The sequence below is a fragment of the Chiloscyllium plagiosum genome, chromosome 23 (assembly GCF_004010195.1).
Source record: "Chiloscyllium plagiosum isolate BGI_BamShark_2017 chromosome 23, ASM401019v2, whole genome shotgun sequence".
Classification (NCBI taxonomy): Eukaryota; Metazoa; Chordata; class Chondrichthyes; order Orectolobiformes; family Hemiscylliidae; genus Chiloscyllium; species Chiloscyllium plagiosum.
The window spans coordinates 56,392,401-56,411,355 of NC_057732.1; the positions used below are offsets into that span (position 1 = coordinate 56,392,401).

Consider the following 18,955-nt stretch of genomic DNA (forward strand, 5'->3'; position numbering starts at 1 on the left):
ACTACATCTACTGGATCTCCCTCGTCCATCTTCAGAATTACATCCTCAAAAAATTCAAGAAGATTAGTCAAGCATTAGTCCCCTTCATAAATCCATGCTGACTCTGACCTATCCTGTTACTACTATCCAGATGTGCCGTAATTTCATCTTTTATAATAGACTCCAGCATCTTTCCCACCATTGAGGTCAGACTAACTGGTCTATAATTTCCTGCTTTCTCTCCCACTTTTCTTAAAAAGTGGTATAACATTAGCCACTCTCCAATCCTCAGGAAGCGACCCCGAATCTATCGAACTCTGGAAAATAATCACCAATGTATCCACGATTTCCTGAGCCACCTCCTTCAGTACCCTGGGATGCAGACCATCAGGCCCCGGAGACTTATCAACCTTCAGACCTAACAGTCTCTCCAACACCAAATCCTGGAATGTGGAACCTTATCAAACACCTTACTGAAGTCCATGTACACCACACCAACTGTTTTACCTTCATCCACCTGTTTTGTTACCTTCTCGAAGAATTCAATAAGGTTTGTGAGGCATGACCTACCCTTCACAAAACTATGTTGACTATGCCTAATCAAATTATTCCTTTCCAGGTTATTATAAATCCTATCTCTTATAACCTTTTCCAACACCTTACCCACAACTGAAGTAAGGCTCACTGGCCTATAATTACCAGAGTTGTCCCGACTTCCCTTCGTAGACAAGGGAGCAACATTTGCTATCCTCCAGTGTTCTGGCGCTACTCGTGTTGACAATGATGACATCAAGATCAAAGCCAAAGGCTCTTCAATCTCCTCCCTGGCTTCCCAGAGAATCCGAGGATAAATCCCTTCTGACCCAGGGGTCTTATCTATTTTTATATCTTCCAAAATTGCTAAAAGCTCCTCGTTGTCAACTTCAATCCCATCTAATCTTGTAGCCTGTATCTCTGTATTCTCACTAACATTGCCCTTTTCCAATGTGAATACTGACAAAAAGTATTCATTAAGTGCTTCCCCAGGTCCTCAGATTCCACACAAACTTGCCACTACTATTATTGGTCCTAATCTTACCCTGGGTCATTCTTTTATTCCTGATATACCAATCAATGTCTACAAACCAGGTGAGCTAACTCAAGGTCAGTTTTCTCCACGTTTTAATCTAGAAGATCTGATTGGACAATGCCAGCTACCAATCTGAGGAAATGTAGTTCTGGACTAAAAGTTAATTCTGCTCTCTCTCCACACATGCTGCTGGACCTGCTGAGTTTCTCTAAGAATTTATATTTCTGTTTGTTTCAGATCTCCAGCATCTGCAGTTCTTTGTTTTATTTATCTAATTGCTTATATGGTTTCAAAATGTTAACTCACCAGACAGTTTGAATCAGATCTGGGACCGTTTGGTGTGTCAAATTCAGCACGCTATCCAAATGGTACCTTGCACAATAATCAATGAGGCACTCCTATAAAATTTCTGAGCTCACCGCAACAGCAGAGAATGTTAGATTCTGGAAGAGTAACATTGACTAATGGCTCCATTATAACGATGACGCTCTCTAGTATGATTTTAATGTCCAGTAGCTCGAAGAGATTGTTCTGCTTTGAGACAGTTTGTTCAGCAGCTATACCTTGTGTTATTTCAAACAAATGTGAATCTTTGTTTTTAATTCTAGTTTCATGCAATTTATAATAAAATGTTTGTATAGTTTATCTTGCTGAGACCTTGTGTACAAAGCAGCTGGAATTTTGAACTAATATACCAAAAACAGAAATTGCTGGAAAAGCTCAGCAGATCTGGTAGCATCTGTGGAGAGAATTCAGAGTTAACATTTCTGGTCTAGTGGCTCTTTCTCAGAATTGATAGATTAAACCAAAGTGAATTAATGTGTTCCAATTTGACAGAACAATTGAAAATGGTTTTGTTCTCTGTTACAGTGTGCTAGTCAGATTAATGCACCTCCTGGCGGTAAATATCGTTCGACAAAAGATTACCCAGACGATGTCCTTCGCTTTGTCCGCAGTCATCCCATTATGTACCAATCAGTCCATCCTGTACATGAGAGACCAGTGTTGTTGAGGACAAATGGAAAACACAATCTGAAGCAGTTAGTGGTTGACCGTGTCGATGCTGAAGATGGTGAATATGATGTCTTATTCATTGGCACAGGTAATCAAATTAAATGAAAATGCTTAGAAATTATGTTACAGTGGAAGGAAAGTTGTAGAAAATGTTCCTCTTTGCATCTTTTGGAACATAGCTAACTGCAGCCTCGATATCAATTCAGTTGAAATCCTCCTGTTCTTCGAGTTGAAAGGGGGGAAGCCACTCGTTAAAGGGACAAGAACAAGAGGCCATATATTTAAAGGAATGTGCAAATGAAGCAAGGGTGACATGAGAAAAACTTATTTTCACACAGTGAGTCGGTAGGGTTTGGAATACACTGCCTGGAAATGTGTTAGAGGCAAGTTCAATTACAGACATTGGATGGTTTCATGGATAGAAATGTTATGCAGGGCTATGGTAAAAAGGCAGGAGATTGGCACAAAGTAGGCATGAGGTAATTGAACAGGTGCAGGCATGATGGGCCAAATGGGCTCTTTCTATGCTGTGACCATTCCGTGATTCTGTGAAATCTTAATGCAGATTCTATACACAGTGGCTCTAGATCCCAGAAAAATAAATACTGCTCCTAGTCCCAAAAATGTTTAAAGAATTTAGATTTTTTTAGATTAGATTAGATTAGATTACTTTGGTAGTTTAGTGAGCGGCTTCCAGAGTCTTTAACGACCCTTGATTAGGGCAGAACAAAGACAGCACATACAACATGCAATCATTGAAGACCAATTAGAATATTGCAAAGGGCCTCCCACCTAAGGTTAGTCAATAGGATCCAACTCAGGGTGAGAACAATCAGATTAAGAGCAGACACAGAGCAGAACCTGACCCAGTGCCATATTCAGCACCTCTTAGGAATCAAATTTCAAATTGGGGGAATATTTCCAGAGCACATTAAAACTGTTAATTTTCCTGCAGAACATTAGAGATGAATTGCTTGCAACTATTTACAGAAGCCTTTTTCCTTTGCACAGATGCAGGAATAGTATTAAAAATTATTACAATTTACAATGAGGAAACTGAAACGATGGAGGAAGTGGTGTTAGAGGAGCTCCATGTTTTTAAGGTGAGAATGTGCATTTTGTGATTTTTACCATTGAAGTTGTATTTGGGAATTACATGTGTATGTGTATCACTAGAATATTATTGAGTTTAGAGTAACTGGGACACTTGTTTGAATTGCAGGTGCCAACACCAATTATCACCATGGATCTTTCTGTTAAACGGGTAAGAGATTTACAAATCTATTGGAAGGAGAGAAAACGTTGCCTCAATGAGCAGTGATATATTATTCAAAGAACTAAGTCTTCACTTTATATATCAATTAACGGGAAATGTTTTTCCACAATGCACATATGGACAAATAGGACTGATAATATGTTTAGATAATCATGTCCATAATGGAGGGCCATAAGGGCAATCATTATTGAGATCACACTTTGAAACGGAGGGTATATTTCATGTCACATCTTAGCAGATGCCATGATATGCACATAGCAAGCAAATAGAATGTGAAACAGTATAGCACAGGAACAGGCCTTTTGGCCCACTATGTTTGTACTGACTCTGACACCATTCTATGCTAATACCATCTGTCTCCAAATAGATGATTAGATTCCCTACAGTGTGGAAATAGGCCCTTCAGCCCAACAAGTCCACACCAACCCTCTGAAAAGCAACCCATCCAGACCTATTTGCCTACATTTACCCCTGAGTAATGCATCTAACACTACGGGCAATTTAGCATGGCCAATTCACCTAACCTGCACATCTTTGGACTGTGGGAGGAAACCAGAGCACCCGGAGGAAACCCACGCAGACACGGGAAGAATGTGCAAACTCCACACAGAGAGTCGCCTAAGGCGGAAATTGAACCCTGGGTCTCTGGCACTGTGAGGCAGTAGTGCTAACCACTGAGCCACCATGGAGACTGTATCCCTCTATTCCCTATCTGTCGAAAAGCCTGTTACACCTTACCATCATGTCTGCTTCTACCACCTCCCTCAACAGCATCATCCAGACACCTAACACCCTCTATATAAAAATACACACATCTCCTTTAAACTTTCCCACTTTCATCTTAAACCGATGCCCCTGAGAATTTGACATTTCCAGCCTGGGAACGAGAATCAACTATCCACCCTATCCATGTCTCTCATAGTTTTAGGGGAAGCCTGAAATGAGTTTTTTGCTTCGGTTTTCACTAAGGAGAGGGGCCTTGTTGTGAATGAAAACCTTGAGGAGCTGGGATACAGTCTTGACCAGATCAAGATTGATGAAGTTGATGTGCTGGAAATTTTGGATAACATTAAGATTGATAAGTCCCCAGGGCAAGACCAGATTTATCCTAGGCTGCTCCAGGAAGCGAGAAAGGAGGTGCCAAGCCATTGGTGAGGATCTTTGCTTCCTTACTCCCCATGGGAGTCGTACCAGATGATTGGAAGGAGGCGAATGTTGTTCCACTTTTCAAGAAGGGTAATAGGGAAATCCCTGGCAATTACAGACTAGTCAGTCTCATGCCTGTGGTCTGCAAAGTTGTGAAAAGAATTCTGAGGGATATGATTTATGACTATTTGGCAAAGCATAGTGTGATTACAGGCAGACAGCATGGCTTTGTGAGGGGCAGGTCATGCCTCACAAATCTTATTGAGTTCTTTGAGGAGGTGGCAAGACAGATTGATGATGGTTGAGCTGTAGATGTAGTGTATGTGGACTTCAGCAAGGCATTTGTTAAGGTTCCCCATGGTAGGCTCATTCATAAAGTCAGGACGTATGGGATACAGGGAGATTTGGCTATCTGGATTCAGAATTGGCTGACTGACAGAAGGCAGAGAGTGGTTGTATTCTGCCTGGAGGTCAGTGTTGAGTGGGGTCCCACAGGGCTCTGTTCTTGGGCCTCCGCTCTTTGTAGTTATTATAAATGACTTGGATGAGGAGGGTAGGGGGTGGGTTAGTAAATTTGCAGATGACACAAAGGTTGGAGGTGTCGCTGATGGTATCGAGGGCAATTGCAAGGTCTCTTTGTTCAGCAACACTCCCCAGGATCTGATTTGCCTTTCCAAAATGCAGCGACTCACATTTATCTAAATTAAATTCCATCTTGTTTTACAAATCTGTTTGAGTTTTTTCAGGAAATGACAAAGGTTTTTGGTGAGGATAAGGCAGTGGATGTTATCTACATGAGCTTAACTAAAGCATTTGAGAAGGCACCTCCATGGTAGTTTGGTCCAGTACATTAAGTTATATAGAATCCATGATGAGTTAACAAGTTAGATACAAAATTGGTTTGGTCGTAGAAGACAGAGGGTAGTTGTGGAGAGGTGGTTTTTTTTTGACTGGAGGTCTGAATAGGGGTGTTAAGCTGTGGATAGTGAGGAAGTCTGTCAAAGGATACAGAAGGATATAGATCAGTTGGAAAGATGGGCAGAGAAATGGCAAATGGAGCTTAATCTGGACAAGTTTGAGGTGATGCATTTTGGAAGGTCAAATGCAAGCGAAAAATCTACAGTATATGGCAGGACCCTCGGGTGCATTGGTATACAGAGAGGTGTTGTGATGTGAGTCCATAGTTCCCTGAAAGTGGCAAGTCATGTTGCAGCTGCATAAAACTTTAGTTCTTCACATTTGGAATATTGTGTGCAATCTTGTTGCCACACTTTAGAGAGGGTGCAAAAGCGGTTTACCAGATGTTGCCTGGGTTGGAGTGTATTAACTGTAAGGAGAGATTGGATGGATTTGGATTGTTTTCCCCGGAGCATCAGAGGCTGAAGGGTGACCAGACAGAAGTTTAGAATATAGAAAAGTACAGCACAGAACAGGACCTTTGGCCCACGATGTTGTGCCGAAATTTAATCCTAATGTAAAATATAATAACAACTTATGTACCCCTCAACTCACTGCTATCCATGTGCATGTCCAGCAGTCGCTTAAATGTCCCTAATGACTCTGCGTTCACTACTACCACTGCCAACACATTCCATGCATTCACAACTCTCTGCATAAAGAAACTACCTCTGATGTCTCCTCTATACCTTTCTCCTAATATCTTAAAACTATGACCCCTCGTACCAGTCAATCCTGGGGAAAAGTCTCTGGCTATTGACTCTATCTATTCCTCTCATTATTTTGTACACCTCGATCAAGTCTCCTCTCTTCCTCCTTCTCTCCAGAGAGAAAAGTCCGAGTCTATTCAACCTTTCTACAGTTGAATAGACTCGGCAAGCCCTCCAGTCCAGGCAGCATCCTGGTAAACCTGCTTTGCACCCTCTTCAAAGCCTCTGTATCTTTCCTATAGTAGGGCGACAAGAACTGGACACAATATTCCAAGTGTGGTCTCACCAGGGACTTATAGAGCTGCAGCAAAACCTCCGGTTCTTAAACTCAATCCCCCTGTTGATGATAGCCAAAACACCATGTGCTTTCTTAACAACCCTATCCACTTGGGTGGCAACTTTGAGGGATCTATGTACTTGCACACCCAGATCCCTCTGTTCCTCCACACTGCTAAGAATCCTGTCTTTAACCCTATATTCAGCATTTGAATTCGACCTTCCAAAATGCATCACTTCGCATTTATCCAGATTGAACTCCATCTGCCATTTCTCAGCCCAGCTCTGCATCCTGGGTCTCTTGGAGACCTTGGAGTGCAGGTCCATAGCTCCTTGAAAGTAGAGTTGCAGGTGGATAGGATAGTGAAGAAGGCATCTGGTATGCTTTCCTTTATTGGTCAGAGCATTGAGTACAAGAGCTGGGAGGTCATGTTGCGGCTGGATAGGACATTGGTTAGACCACTTTTAGAAGTTTGAGCTGTAGGGAGAGGCTGAAGAGATTTGGGGCTATTTTGAGGGGTGACCTTTTCGAGGTTTATATAATCATGAGGGGTATGGATAGGATAAATAGACAAGATCTTTTCCCTGGGGTTGGGAAGGTCCAGAACTGGGCAACATAGGTTTAGGGTGAGAGGGAAAGATTTGAAAGGGACCTCAGGGACAACGTTTTCACACAGAGGATGGTGCTTGTATGGAATGAGCTGCCAGAGGAAGTGGTGGAGGCTGGTACAATTACAACATCTAAAAGATATCGATGAGTAGGAACGGTTTACAAGAGTATGGGCCGGATGCTGGCAAATGGGACTAGATTAATTTCGGATATCTGGTCGGTATGGACAAGTTGGATCGAAGAGTCTGTTTTGTGCTGTCCATCTCTATATCTCTCTGACTCTATGACTCTCTGACTCTAAACCCTCTCCTGCACAAAACCATGCTGACGATCCCCAATAAGTCCATTTTTCTCCAAATGTCAGTAAATTCCACCTCAAAGAATCATCTCCCATAATTTACCTCCCACTAATATAAGGCTCACTGGCCTATAATTTCCTGGATTATCCCTGTTGTCGTCCTTAAACTAAGATACAACATTGTCCATTCTCCAGCCTTCTGGAACTTTACCTGTGGCAAAATAAAATGCAAATATCTCAAGGCCCCAGCAATCTCCTCTCTTGCCTCATTCAGTATCCTGCATTATATCCCATCAGGCCCTGGGAACATATCTATCTTAATGTTTCTCAAGACATCTAACACCAATTCTTTAATGTTGACATGTCCTATAATATTAATGTAAAACCCCCGAATCTTGCCATCATCCGCGTTCTTCTCCTTGGTGAATACCAATGCCAAGTACTCATTAAGGACCTCGCCCAATTTCTCTGGCTCCACACATAAATTCCCTCCTTTGCTTCTGTGTGAACCTACCTTTTTCTGTAGTTACCCTTTTGTTCCTGATATAGGTATAAAATGCCGAGGGAGTCTCCTTAATCCTACTTGCCAAGGGCATTTTATGGACCCTTGTAGCCCTCCTAATTTTTATTTAATTTTTTTCCTGCTTTCCTTGTATACCTCAAGGGCCTTGCTCAATTCCAGTTTGCTAAACCTTACATTTGTTTTCTTTACTCTCTTACTGAAATGGCAATTAACAAACCATCTCCTTGAACGAGGTTAATTTTAAGCAGGGAGTGTACTTCCTCCTCAGACTTCAAGCTGTTTTGGGAAGAAGCAAAATTCTGCCCTCATTTCGTTAAATCAGATGATGGTGGAAATTCATAGATTCTGTGAATGAAAATTACACATATGCTTCTGCCAGTGCCTCATGGAAGAATGTAAAAATGACATATTATGGGGTCGAACACAGCATTTCAAGACACTGATGCAGTTATTGCATTATTGTTTCAGTTTTTCAGCATTTGCAAGTTTTTTTTGTTTTGCTTTTGAGTCAAGTTGTCTGTGTCTACACTGGTTATGTACAGCACAATCTATGATTCTATGATTTTGTGATTCTATCAGTCTGTGTCTGTCCAAACTACAAATGGTGCTGAATTGAGTGTCTGCGCTAGGCAGAGACAAAACTATCTGTGTAACTGTATAGGTCACAGATGATATTATCTCTTGCTTTCATTAACAATTTCTCACATAAATTATTTTATAACATTAATTGCTTCAAAGAAACAATGACTGTAGTTCTGAATAACTTATCTTTTATTTAATCCAGCAAACTTTATACATTGGCTCAAAGTCAGGTATTGCTCAGTTGAGGATTCATCAGTGTGATATGTATGGTTCTGCCTGCACTGACTGCTGCCTGGCTAGAGACCCTTACTGTTGCTGGGACGGTGTGTCCTGTACCAGGTATTATCGACCTGGGACACCTGCTAAAAGGTAATTGCATTCTATTACTGTTCTGGGGACTTGAATTCAGAATGATGGCAGTAATTGTTAACTTTAGAACTGGGAATATTCAAAGCAACATCTGATTTCAGGGAAAATTGTCTTACAAACTCCATCTTGATTATCTGAGCAAGTCAGGTGTGATGAACATTTTTAATATCAGTCCTTGTTTAAAATTCATTTGGGCATGTCACTTGCTGGGCCAATGATTATTGCCTCCGAGAAACTGGTGACGAGCTGTGTTCCTGAACTGCTGCAGACCATTAGCCCTTTGGGAGAGATTGCCAAGATTTTGACCCAGTGACACTGAAGGAACTATGAAATATTTCCAAGTTAGTATGGTGAGTAGCTTAGGGAGGAGCTTGCAGGTTTTGTGTTCCCATATATCTACTACCTTTTTCCTTCCAGATGGTAGTGTCCTGGGTTTGAAAGATGCTGTTAAAAGAGGTTTGGTGAATTACAGAAGTACATCTTGGTGGACAGGCTTAGGGAATGTCAAATTGATTACTTGCTGTAGTATTCCAACCTCTGATCTGCTCTTGGAGTTATAGTAGTTAAATGGTGAGTCTTGTTGAATTTCTGCTCAATGGTAAACCCCAGGTTGTTGATAGTGGGGATTTCAGTGATTGTAATGAATATAAAAGGGCAATGGTTAGTTTTTTTTGTTGAAAATGGTCATTGCTCGGCATTTGTGTGACATCCTTTCCCATTGACTCCAGCATTGCAAGGGCTCCTCAATGCCACAGTTTACTTTAAGTGAGTATAATCTCAGATATGGGTGCGGGTTGTAGGGGATTGGGGAGTGGTATTGGGGCAGACGCCAATGAGTATGAGGATGGTGCAGTGGGGAAAGCAGTGATAAAATTATTGTATGCGAAGATAGGAGCTGGTTACTGTGGGGAAATGGAAGAGGGTCAGATTACTACCTAAATGGAATCAATTTAGGTAAAGGGGCAGTACAGAGAGATCTGGGTATCCTTGTAAACCAGTCAATGAAGGTAAGCATGCAGGTACAGCAGGTAGTGAAGAAGGCTAATAGCATGCTGGCCTTCATAACAAGAGGGATTGAGTATAGAAGCAAAGAGGTGCTTCTGCAGCTATACAGGGCCCTGGTGAGACCACACCTGGAGTACTGTGTGCAGTTCTGGTCTCCAAATGTAAGGACAGACATTCTGGCTATTGAGGGAGTGCAGCGTAGGTTCACGAGGTCAATTCCTGGAATGGCAGGATTACCTTACACTGAAAGACTGGAGCAACTGGGCTTGTATACCCTTGAGTTTAGAAGACTGAGAGGGGATCTGATTGAGACGTATAAGATTATCAAAGGATTGGACACTCTGGAGGCAGGAAACATGTTTCTGCTGATGGGCGAGTGCCGAACCAGAGGACACAGCTTAAAAATACGGGGTAGACCATTTAGGACAGAGATGAGGAGAGACTTCTTCACCCAGAGAGTGGTGGCTGTGTGGAATGCTCTGCCCCAGAGGGCAGTGGAGGCCCAGTCTCTGGATTCATTTAAGAAAGAGTTGGATAGAGCTCTCAAAGATAGTGGAATCAAGGGTTATGGAGATAAGGCAGGAACAGGATACTGATTAAGGATAATCAGCCATGATCATATTGAATGGTGGTGCAGGCTCGAAGGGCAGAATGGCCTACTCCTGCACCTATTGTCTATTGACTTCATTCAGTCTTCTGTCACTACAGGGGGTCGAGATCTTGGCTGGATACCCTTTGTACAGAATATGATTTTCATATTTCTATCATATTATATGTAATCTATTGTATACAATCTTTAATCATTATGGAGTAAATGTTACTCTGCTCCTTTATGGTGATGTTTTTGTTCATTTTAATCTAAAAATGGCATCAGAAAGGAAATATTTTACAAAGTTTTGTTACAGGGAATGAATGAACCAAGTACCTCGTGTCTGAATAGTTGATATTGCAAATTTTGGGTCTAGTTATGATCAACTTTGAGTGTGTGGTCAGTTTTTGCAGTCAGCCTGAGAAGTGTACATGGTCACTCTGCGCAGTGTCTGGACACGGTCACTTTCAGTGAGTAGTTCACTCTCTGTACATGATTATTGTTTGTGTGGTCACTCTGTGAAGTCAATGTGTGTTGTCCTTTCTCGCAGTCACTTTATCTGGTCAGAAAGATTTGGTGTTCCTCTGCACATACTGCTCTCATTCTGCACTAAATGTGTTTGTATTTTCCTTGTTGATCAGCAAACTGTAATCATTTTTTGCCGATATCTCGGAAGGTCAAGATCTCTGATATGCTTTGGTATAAATCATCAGTGTTTTCCACAATGACGTTTTTACATTGGTTTTTGATACTGGATATGGGATTCCCAAATGGAAAGGTGGAATGGAAGATTTTCAGTAAGTAAACATATTTCACATGCTCCCCCCAAACTCCACCCACCCTAAACGCCTTCTCCATGACAAAATAAGCAGATTCTCTTTTTATTAATCCATGGAAAAATGGCAAAACAGATTAATAAAATAAGTGAGCTTACACGAAAATATAGTTTCCAACAATATCCCATTCAATCGGAAGGAATCTATGATTGATTAAAAGAAAGTGTACAGGCCATAAAGACTGAGAAATATTTTTTGATTTTCAAATGTATTTAAGAAGCACTTTAGAGCACAAGTAGTTAATGTATCCTGCAACATCTAATGCTCTCACATGTGGGTCAGGCTGCAGCAACAGTGACTGACCTGTAGGTGGCAGTGTCAGTCCTTTCCCACAGTCTCCTGGTCACTGTTCTCAGATCAATCCCCACCACAGCTTAACAGGGAGCAAGACCCACTGGGGGGATTTGCTGAGATCACCCTCTACCCTAAGAGGGGTCAATAGTTCTGGTTGCACACTGATTGCCTGCACAACGACTGTGCAGTCACTATGCACAGAGTGAGGGCAATGACAGAGATCATGCAGGGTGACCAGGTACACTGTGGCCATACAGAGTGACCATGCAAGCACAGACATAAGGAGTGATCATGCACAGAGTGGCCATGTATGATGTGTCCATGCAGAGTGCCCATGCACACATTGACTGTGTATACAGAGAACAAAGAACAAAGAAAATTTACAACCCAGGAACAGGCCCTTCTCTTCGACCCTCCAAGTCTGTGCCAATCCAAATCCACTGTCTAAACCTATCGCCTAATACCCAAGCATCTATATCCCTCGGCTGCCCACCTACTCATGCATTTGTCCAGACACACCTTAAATGAATCCACCGTGCCTGCCTCTACTACCTCTGCTGGCAACGAGTTCCAAGCACCTACCACCCTCTGTGAAGTACTTGCTGCGTGTATCCACCTTAAACTTTTCACCTTTTCCCTTGAAAGCGTGACCTCTCGTTATTGAAACCCTCCCCCTAGGAAAAAGCTTGTCTCTATCCACCCTGTCTATAACCTTCATGATTTTGTAGACCTCAATCAGGTCCCCCCTCAGTCTCTTTTTTTTTCTAATGAAAGCAATCCTAACCTACTCAACTTCTCTTCATAGCTAGCACCTTCCATACCAGGCAACATCCTCGTAAACCTTCTCTGCACCCTCTCCAAAGCGTCCACACCCTTTTGATAACGTGGCAACCAGAACTGTACACAGTATTCTAAATGCAGCCGAATCAAAGTTTTGTACAATTTTAACATGACTTGCCAGCTCTTCTACTCAATACCCCGCCTGATGAAGGCAAGCATACTATATTCCTTCTTGATCACTCTATCCACCTGTGCAGCAACCTTCAGGGTACAATGGACCTGAACTCCCAGATCTCTCTGCTCATCAACTTTTCCCAAAGCTCTTCCGTTTACAGTATAGCTCACTCTAGAATTAGACTTCCCAAAATGCATCACTTCACATTTGCCTGGATTGAACTCCATCTGCCACTTTTCCGCCCAACTCTCCAGTCTATCTATATCCTAGTTCCAAACTTCCAGCTCAGCACTGTTGTGCTCTTCCAGCACCACTAATCCAGAATCTGGTTTCCAGCATCTGTAGTCAATGTTTTTACCTCCTTTCTGCTACTCCACCAATGTTCGTGTCATCTGCAAACTTACTGATCAGACCAACAGTGTCCTCTTCCAGATCATCTATGTATATTACAAACAACAGTGACCCCAACACTGATCCTTGTGGAACACCACTGGGCACCTTTCTCCATTTCGAGAAACTCCCTTCAACTACTACTCTCTGTCTCCTGTTGCTCAACCAGTTCTTTATTCACCTAGCTAGAACACACCGCACACCATGTGACCTCACTTTCTCCATTTTTTTACCACGGGGAACCTGATCAAACGCCTTACTAAAGATCATGTATATGACATCTACAGCCCTTCCTTCATCTAACAACTTGGTCACTTCCTCAAAGAACTCTATTAAGTTGGTAAGGCACAATTTCCCCTGCACAAAACCATGTTGCCTGTCATTGATAACCCCATTCTTTTCCAAATATAAATAGATTTTATCTCTCAGTACCTTCTCCAGCAAATTTCCCACCACTGACATCAGGCTCATTGGTCTGTGGTTACCTGGAATATCCCTACTACCTTTCTTGAACAGGGGGAAAACATGAGCAACCCTCAAGTCCTCTGGCACTTCACCTGTGTTTAAAAATGTTACAAAGATATCTGTCTATTTCCTGTCTCACCTCCCTCAACAACCTGCGACAGATCCCATCCGGTCCTGGAGATTTGTCAAACTTAATATCCTTTAATCTACCTGACACATCTTCCCTCCTTTTGACAGTGTGATCCAGACTAATCAAACTTCTATGTCTAATCTCAATATTCATCATGTCCCTTTCCTCAGTGAGCACTGATGCAACGTAATCATTGAGAATCTCACCCATTCTCTCAGGTTCGACACACAACCTTCCTTCCTTATCCTTTAGTGAACCAACCCTTCCTTTTGTTACCCTCTTGCTCCTTATATACGAATAAAAGGCTTTGTAATTCTCCTTAATTCTGCTTGCTAAAGCTATTTCATGACCCCTTTTACCCACTTGATTCCTTGCTTAAGACTGGTCCTACTCTCCCGATATTCCTCCAGGGTCCGTTCTGTTTTTAGCTGCCAAGACCTTATGTACACTTCCCTTTTCCTCTTGACTAGATTCACGATTTCTCATGTCATTCATGGTTCACAAATCTTGCCTTTCCTATGCCTTGTTTTCAAAGGAACATGCCCGTCCTACACTACCTTCAACCTATCTTTGAAAGTCTCCCACATATCAAATGTGGATATCCCTTCAAATAGCTGTGTCCAATCCACAATTTCCGAGCTCCTACCTAATTTTGATATAATTGGCCCTGGCCCAGTTTAGTACTCTTCCCTTAGGAACACTCTCATCTTTGTCTATGAGTATTCTAAAACTTACAGAATTGTGGTCACTGTTCCCAAAGAAATCCCCCACCGCAACTTCTACCACCTGTCCTGGCTCGTTCCCCAGTACCAGGTCCAATATGGCCCCTTCCCTCGTCAAACTATTGACATACTGCTCTGGAAAACTTTCCTGGATGCTCCTTACAAATTCTGCCCCATCCAGACCTCTGACACTAAGTGTATCCCAGTCAATGTTGGGAAAAATAAAATCTCCCATCATCACTACCCTATTGCCTCTACATCTTTCCATAATCTCTTTACCTATTTGTTCTTCTACCTCACACTCACTGTTGGGAGGCCTGTAATACAGCCCCAACAATGTAACTGTACCCTTCTTATTTCTCAGCTCCACCCATAATGCCTCACTACCCAAGACCGCCATAGTGTCCTCCTTTAGCACAGCTGTGATATCATCCCTGACCAGCAATGCAACTCCTCCCCCCTTTTACTTCCCTCCCTGTCCTGTCTGAAATGTCTATATCCTGGAACATTTAGTTGCCAATCATGCCCTTTCTTCAATCAAGTCTCTATGATCGCAATAACATCATACTCCCAGGCACCAATCCAAGCCTTAAGTTCATCTGCCTTACCCACTGTACTCCTTGCATTAAAGTAGATACATTTCAGGCAGCCAGTTCTTTTGCAGTCACCTGCTCTCTGCCTACTCTTCTCCTTGGTAATGCTAACTTCATGATCCTTACAGTCTCCAGTTTCCACCTCACTGCCTACTTGTTTTCTCTTCTGGTTCCCAGCCCCCTGGGTTTAAAACCTCCCCAATAGCAGGAGCAAAAACTCCCCCAAAGGACTTTAGTTCCAGTCTGGTTCAGGTGTAGCCCGTCCAATTTGTATTAGTCCCACCTTCCCCAGAACCAGTCCCAATGTCCGAAAATCTGATCCCCTCCCTCCTACACCATCTCTCAAGCCACATGTTCATCCTGCCTGTTTTTTCATTTCTATGCTGGCTAGCACGTAGCAGTGGTAGTAATCTCGAGATCACTACCTTTGAGGTCCTCCTTTTTAACTTCTCTCCAAGCTCCCTGAATTCTGATTTCAGGACATTCATCTCAATTTCTACTTATATCGTTGGTGCCTATATGCACCAAGACAACTGGCTGTTCACCCTCCCCTTTTGGAATGCTCTGCAGCCGATCGGTGACATCCCTGACCCGAGCACCTGGGAGGCAACATGTCATCCAGGAGTCCCGTCTTTGGCCACGGAGCTGCCTATCTACTCTCCTCACAATAGAATCCCCTCTGACTATGGCCATACGAATCTTTTTCCCATCTTTCTGAACAGCAGTGCCCACCACGGTGCCATGATCCTGGCATCTGCTGCCCTCCCCTGGTGAGCCATCTCCCCGAACAGTATCCAAAACGGTATACCTGTTTTGGAGGGAGATGACCGCAGGGGACACCTGCACTGCCTTCCTACTCTTTTTTCTGCCTCTTGGTCATCCATTCACTGTCTCCCTCAGCAATCCTAACCTACATTATGACCAGCTCACTAAATGTGCTATCCACGACCTCCTCAGCATCGCGGATGCTCCACAGTGAGTCCATCCGCAGCTCCAGAGCCGTCATGTGGTCAAACAAGAGCTGCAGCTGGACACACTTCTTGCAAGTTTAAGTGTCAGGAACATCAGACACGTTCCTAAGCTCCCACATCAAGCAAGAGATAATGCCATGGGTCTAAGGTCCCCTGCCATTGTAAGCCTTAGCTTTTTCTCAACTACCTAAAAACAAGCAGTGCACTTAAATATATGAAAGAAAAGAAAAAAAATCCCTTACCTTTTCTTCTGGTTAGAGGAGTAGAGGCGGGAGGGAGATACTACACGTGTAGTATCTCGGGTTTAGCTTCCCAGCAACCTCCTGGTCTCCAACGTCACCTCTGCTCTGTCCCCCACTGTTCCAGGCATGAAAAACGTTGAAAAGTGTGGCACTGGAAAAGGCACAGCAGGTCAGGCAGCATCCAAGGAGCAGGAGAGTCGTTTTGAGCATAAGCCCTTCATCAGGAATGTGGGGGGGGAGCGGGGACTGAGATAAATATGGGGTTAGGCCTGGGGGGGAAGGTAAGTGGGATAGCAATAGGTGGATGTAGGTAGGAAGTGATTGTGATAGGTCCTCTCAACCCCCTTCCCCCCGTCCCCCCAAAATTCCTGACGAAGGGCTTATGCTTAAATCAGCGACTCTCCTGCTCCTTGGATGCTCCCTGACCTGCTGTGCCTTTTCCAGTGCCACACTTTTTGACGCTGACCCTCCAGCTTCTACAGTCCTCACTTTCTTCTGTGTACGCAGAGACCACACAGAGTGACTAGTAGCTATCTGATGAAGGTGCAGTGCTCCAAAAGCTAGTGCTTCCAAACAAATCTGTTGGACTATAATCTGATGCTCTGTGATTTTTGACTGTCAAAATCTAGTATCCAAGTTCAGCTAGTGATAGGTGAGGTAAATGGAATGTTGGCCTTTATTTCCAAGGGAATGGAGTATAAAATAGGGACCTCTTGCTAAAACTATACCAGGCACTAATCAGACCAGAGCTAGAATACTGTGGACAGTTTTGGGCCCCTTCTCTAAGGAAAGATATTCTGGCATTGGAGACGGATACAGGGTTATAGAGGGATTTTCTAATGAGAAAAGGTTAAGTAGATTGGGCCTGTATTCATTGGACTTTAGAAGAAAAATAGGTGGCCTTATTGAAACATACAAGATTCTTAGTGGGTTTGACAGAATAGATGGGGAGAGGTTGTTTTCCCTTTGGGAGAGTCCAGGACTAAAGGGCATCATCTCGGTGTGAGCTGTTATATATTAACAACAGCGATAAGATATTCTTCTCTCCGAGGTCTGTGAATCTGTGGAATTCTTTGTTTCAGAGGGCTGTCAAGGCTGGGTTTTTCAATAAAATCATGATGGAGATAGATTTTTAATCAATAGGAAAATCAAGGGAAAGGGGCAGGAAAATACAGTTGAGGATTGTCAGATCAGCCATAATCTCACTGAATGGCTACTTCTACTCCTATGGGTTAGGTAATAGATGGGAAAATTCTAGAATCTATTATTTTAAAAACTCATTAAGAATCCATTTGGAAAGGCATTGTATGATTAGAACAAGTCAACATGATTTTGCCAATGGTAAATTCAGTTTGAAAAATTTGAGAATTTTTTGAGGCTGTAACTTATAGAATAGATAAAGGAGAAGCAGTGGATGTAGTGTTACTGGATTCCAAAAAGGTAATTTGATAAGGTGCCCCACACAATGTTAATTGCAAGGTAAGGACTCATGGAATTTGGGAGTAATACATTAATTTGCACGGAGTCTTGATTAAGAGACAGGAAGGAGAGACTGGTTGAAAGTGAGTCACTGTCACATTGGTAGGTTGTGACTAGTGGGGGTGTCACAATAATCCATGCTGGGGCCCCAGGTAGTTACAAACAATTTTGATGAAGATGCAGAGTAATATGATGATACAAAGCTATGTTTCACAGGAAGCTGTGGGGAGGACAGTAAGAGGCTGTGAAGAAATATAGACGAGTGAGTGGGCAGCAAGGTGGCATATGAATATAATGTAGGAAAGTGTGATGTTAGTCATATTGATAACAAGATTGGAAAAACAGAATTTTTTAAAATGGTGTGAAATTTATAAGAGTTGATTTTCAAAGAGACTTGGATGCACTCATAATAGGAATGCAGAAAATTAGCGACTAGTGCAGCAAGTAATTAAAGCAGATGGTATATTGACCAAATATGATTGCAAGGGCATTGGAGAACAGGAATAAATTGGCTTGCTACAATTTGGTGTGACTGTCTGGAATACTGTGTAAAATCCAGATTTCCAATTTTATAGAAGAATAAATTTGTGTAGGAGGCAAAGCAGCTGAGATTCACTGAACTGGTTGATGGGCTGTCCTATGTTATACTCTATTATGAGGAGGCAGTTGCATTGTGCTAATGTCAGTGAGTTAGTAATCCAGATGCTATGGGGACAAGGATTCGAATCCCACAATGACTGATGGTGAAATTTGAATTTAGTAAAATCTAGAATAAAGAACTGGCCTTGTGGTGACCATGTGACCATTGTCAATTGTTACCAAAACCCATCCAATTCACTCAGACCCTTCTGGGAAGGAAATCTGCCGTCCTTTCCTGGCCTGCATGTGACTCCAGACCCACAGTGATATGGCTGACACTTAACTGCTGCTTGGACAATTAGGAATGGGTAATAAATGCTGTACTAGCCAATGAAATCCACATCCTATCAACAAATTAAATAAAAGGGTGCCTTTGTACACCATTCAAATAAAGTAGACCGACAGATGCAGCAAACAATTAGGAAAGCTAACGGTGCATTAGCTTTCACTGCAAGAGGGTTTCAGTTCAGAAGAAATGTCTTACTGTTGTTATACAGGGCCTTGGTGAGACCACACTTGGAGTGTTGCATTTAGTCTTGGTCTCCCTACCTAAGAGAAGATATACCTGCCATAGAAGGAGTGTAGAGATGGAAATGTGTTGCTGGAGAAGCGCAGCAGGTCAGGCAGCATCTAGGGAACAGGAGAATCGACGTTTCGGGCATTAGCCCTTCTTCAGGAATGAGGAAAGTTTGTCCAGCAGGCTAAGATAAAAGATAGGGAGGAGGGATTTGGGGGAGGGGCGTCGGAAATGTGATAGGTGGAAAAAGGACAAGGTGAGGGTGATAGGACAGATTGGGGTAGGGGCGGAGAGGTCGGGAAGAAGATTGCAGGTTAGG

The 18,955-nt window shown here is 42.7% G+C and overlaps 1 protein-coding gene across 1 annotated transcript in view; it reads left to right on the forward strand.

Moving 5' to 3' along the window:
* LOC122561887 (semaphorin-3E-like) overlaps positions 1 to 18,955 on the forward strand; it is a 309,586-nt gene that overhangs the window by 259,341 nt on the left and 31,290 nt on the right. The window contains exons 11-14 of the mRNA XM_043714219.1: positions 1,919 to 2,150; positions 3,074 to 3,165; positions 3,285 to 3,326; positions 8,643 to 8,809. Coding sequence (XP_043570154.1) covers positions 1,919 to 2,150; positions 3,074 to 3,165; positions 3,285 to 3,326; positions 8,643 to 8,809 — 533 coding nt within the window. The remainder of the gene's footprint in view (positions 1 to 1,918; positions 2,151 to 3,073; positions 3,166 to 3,284; positions 3,327 to 8,642; positions 8,810 to 18,955) is intronic.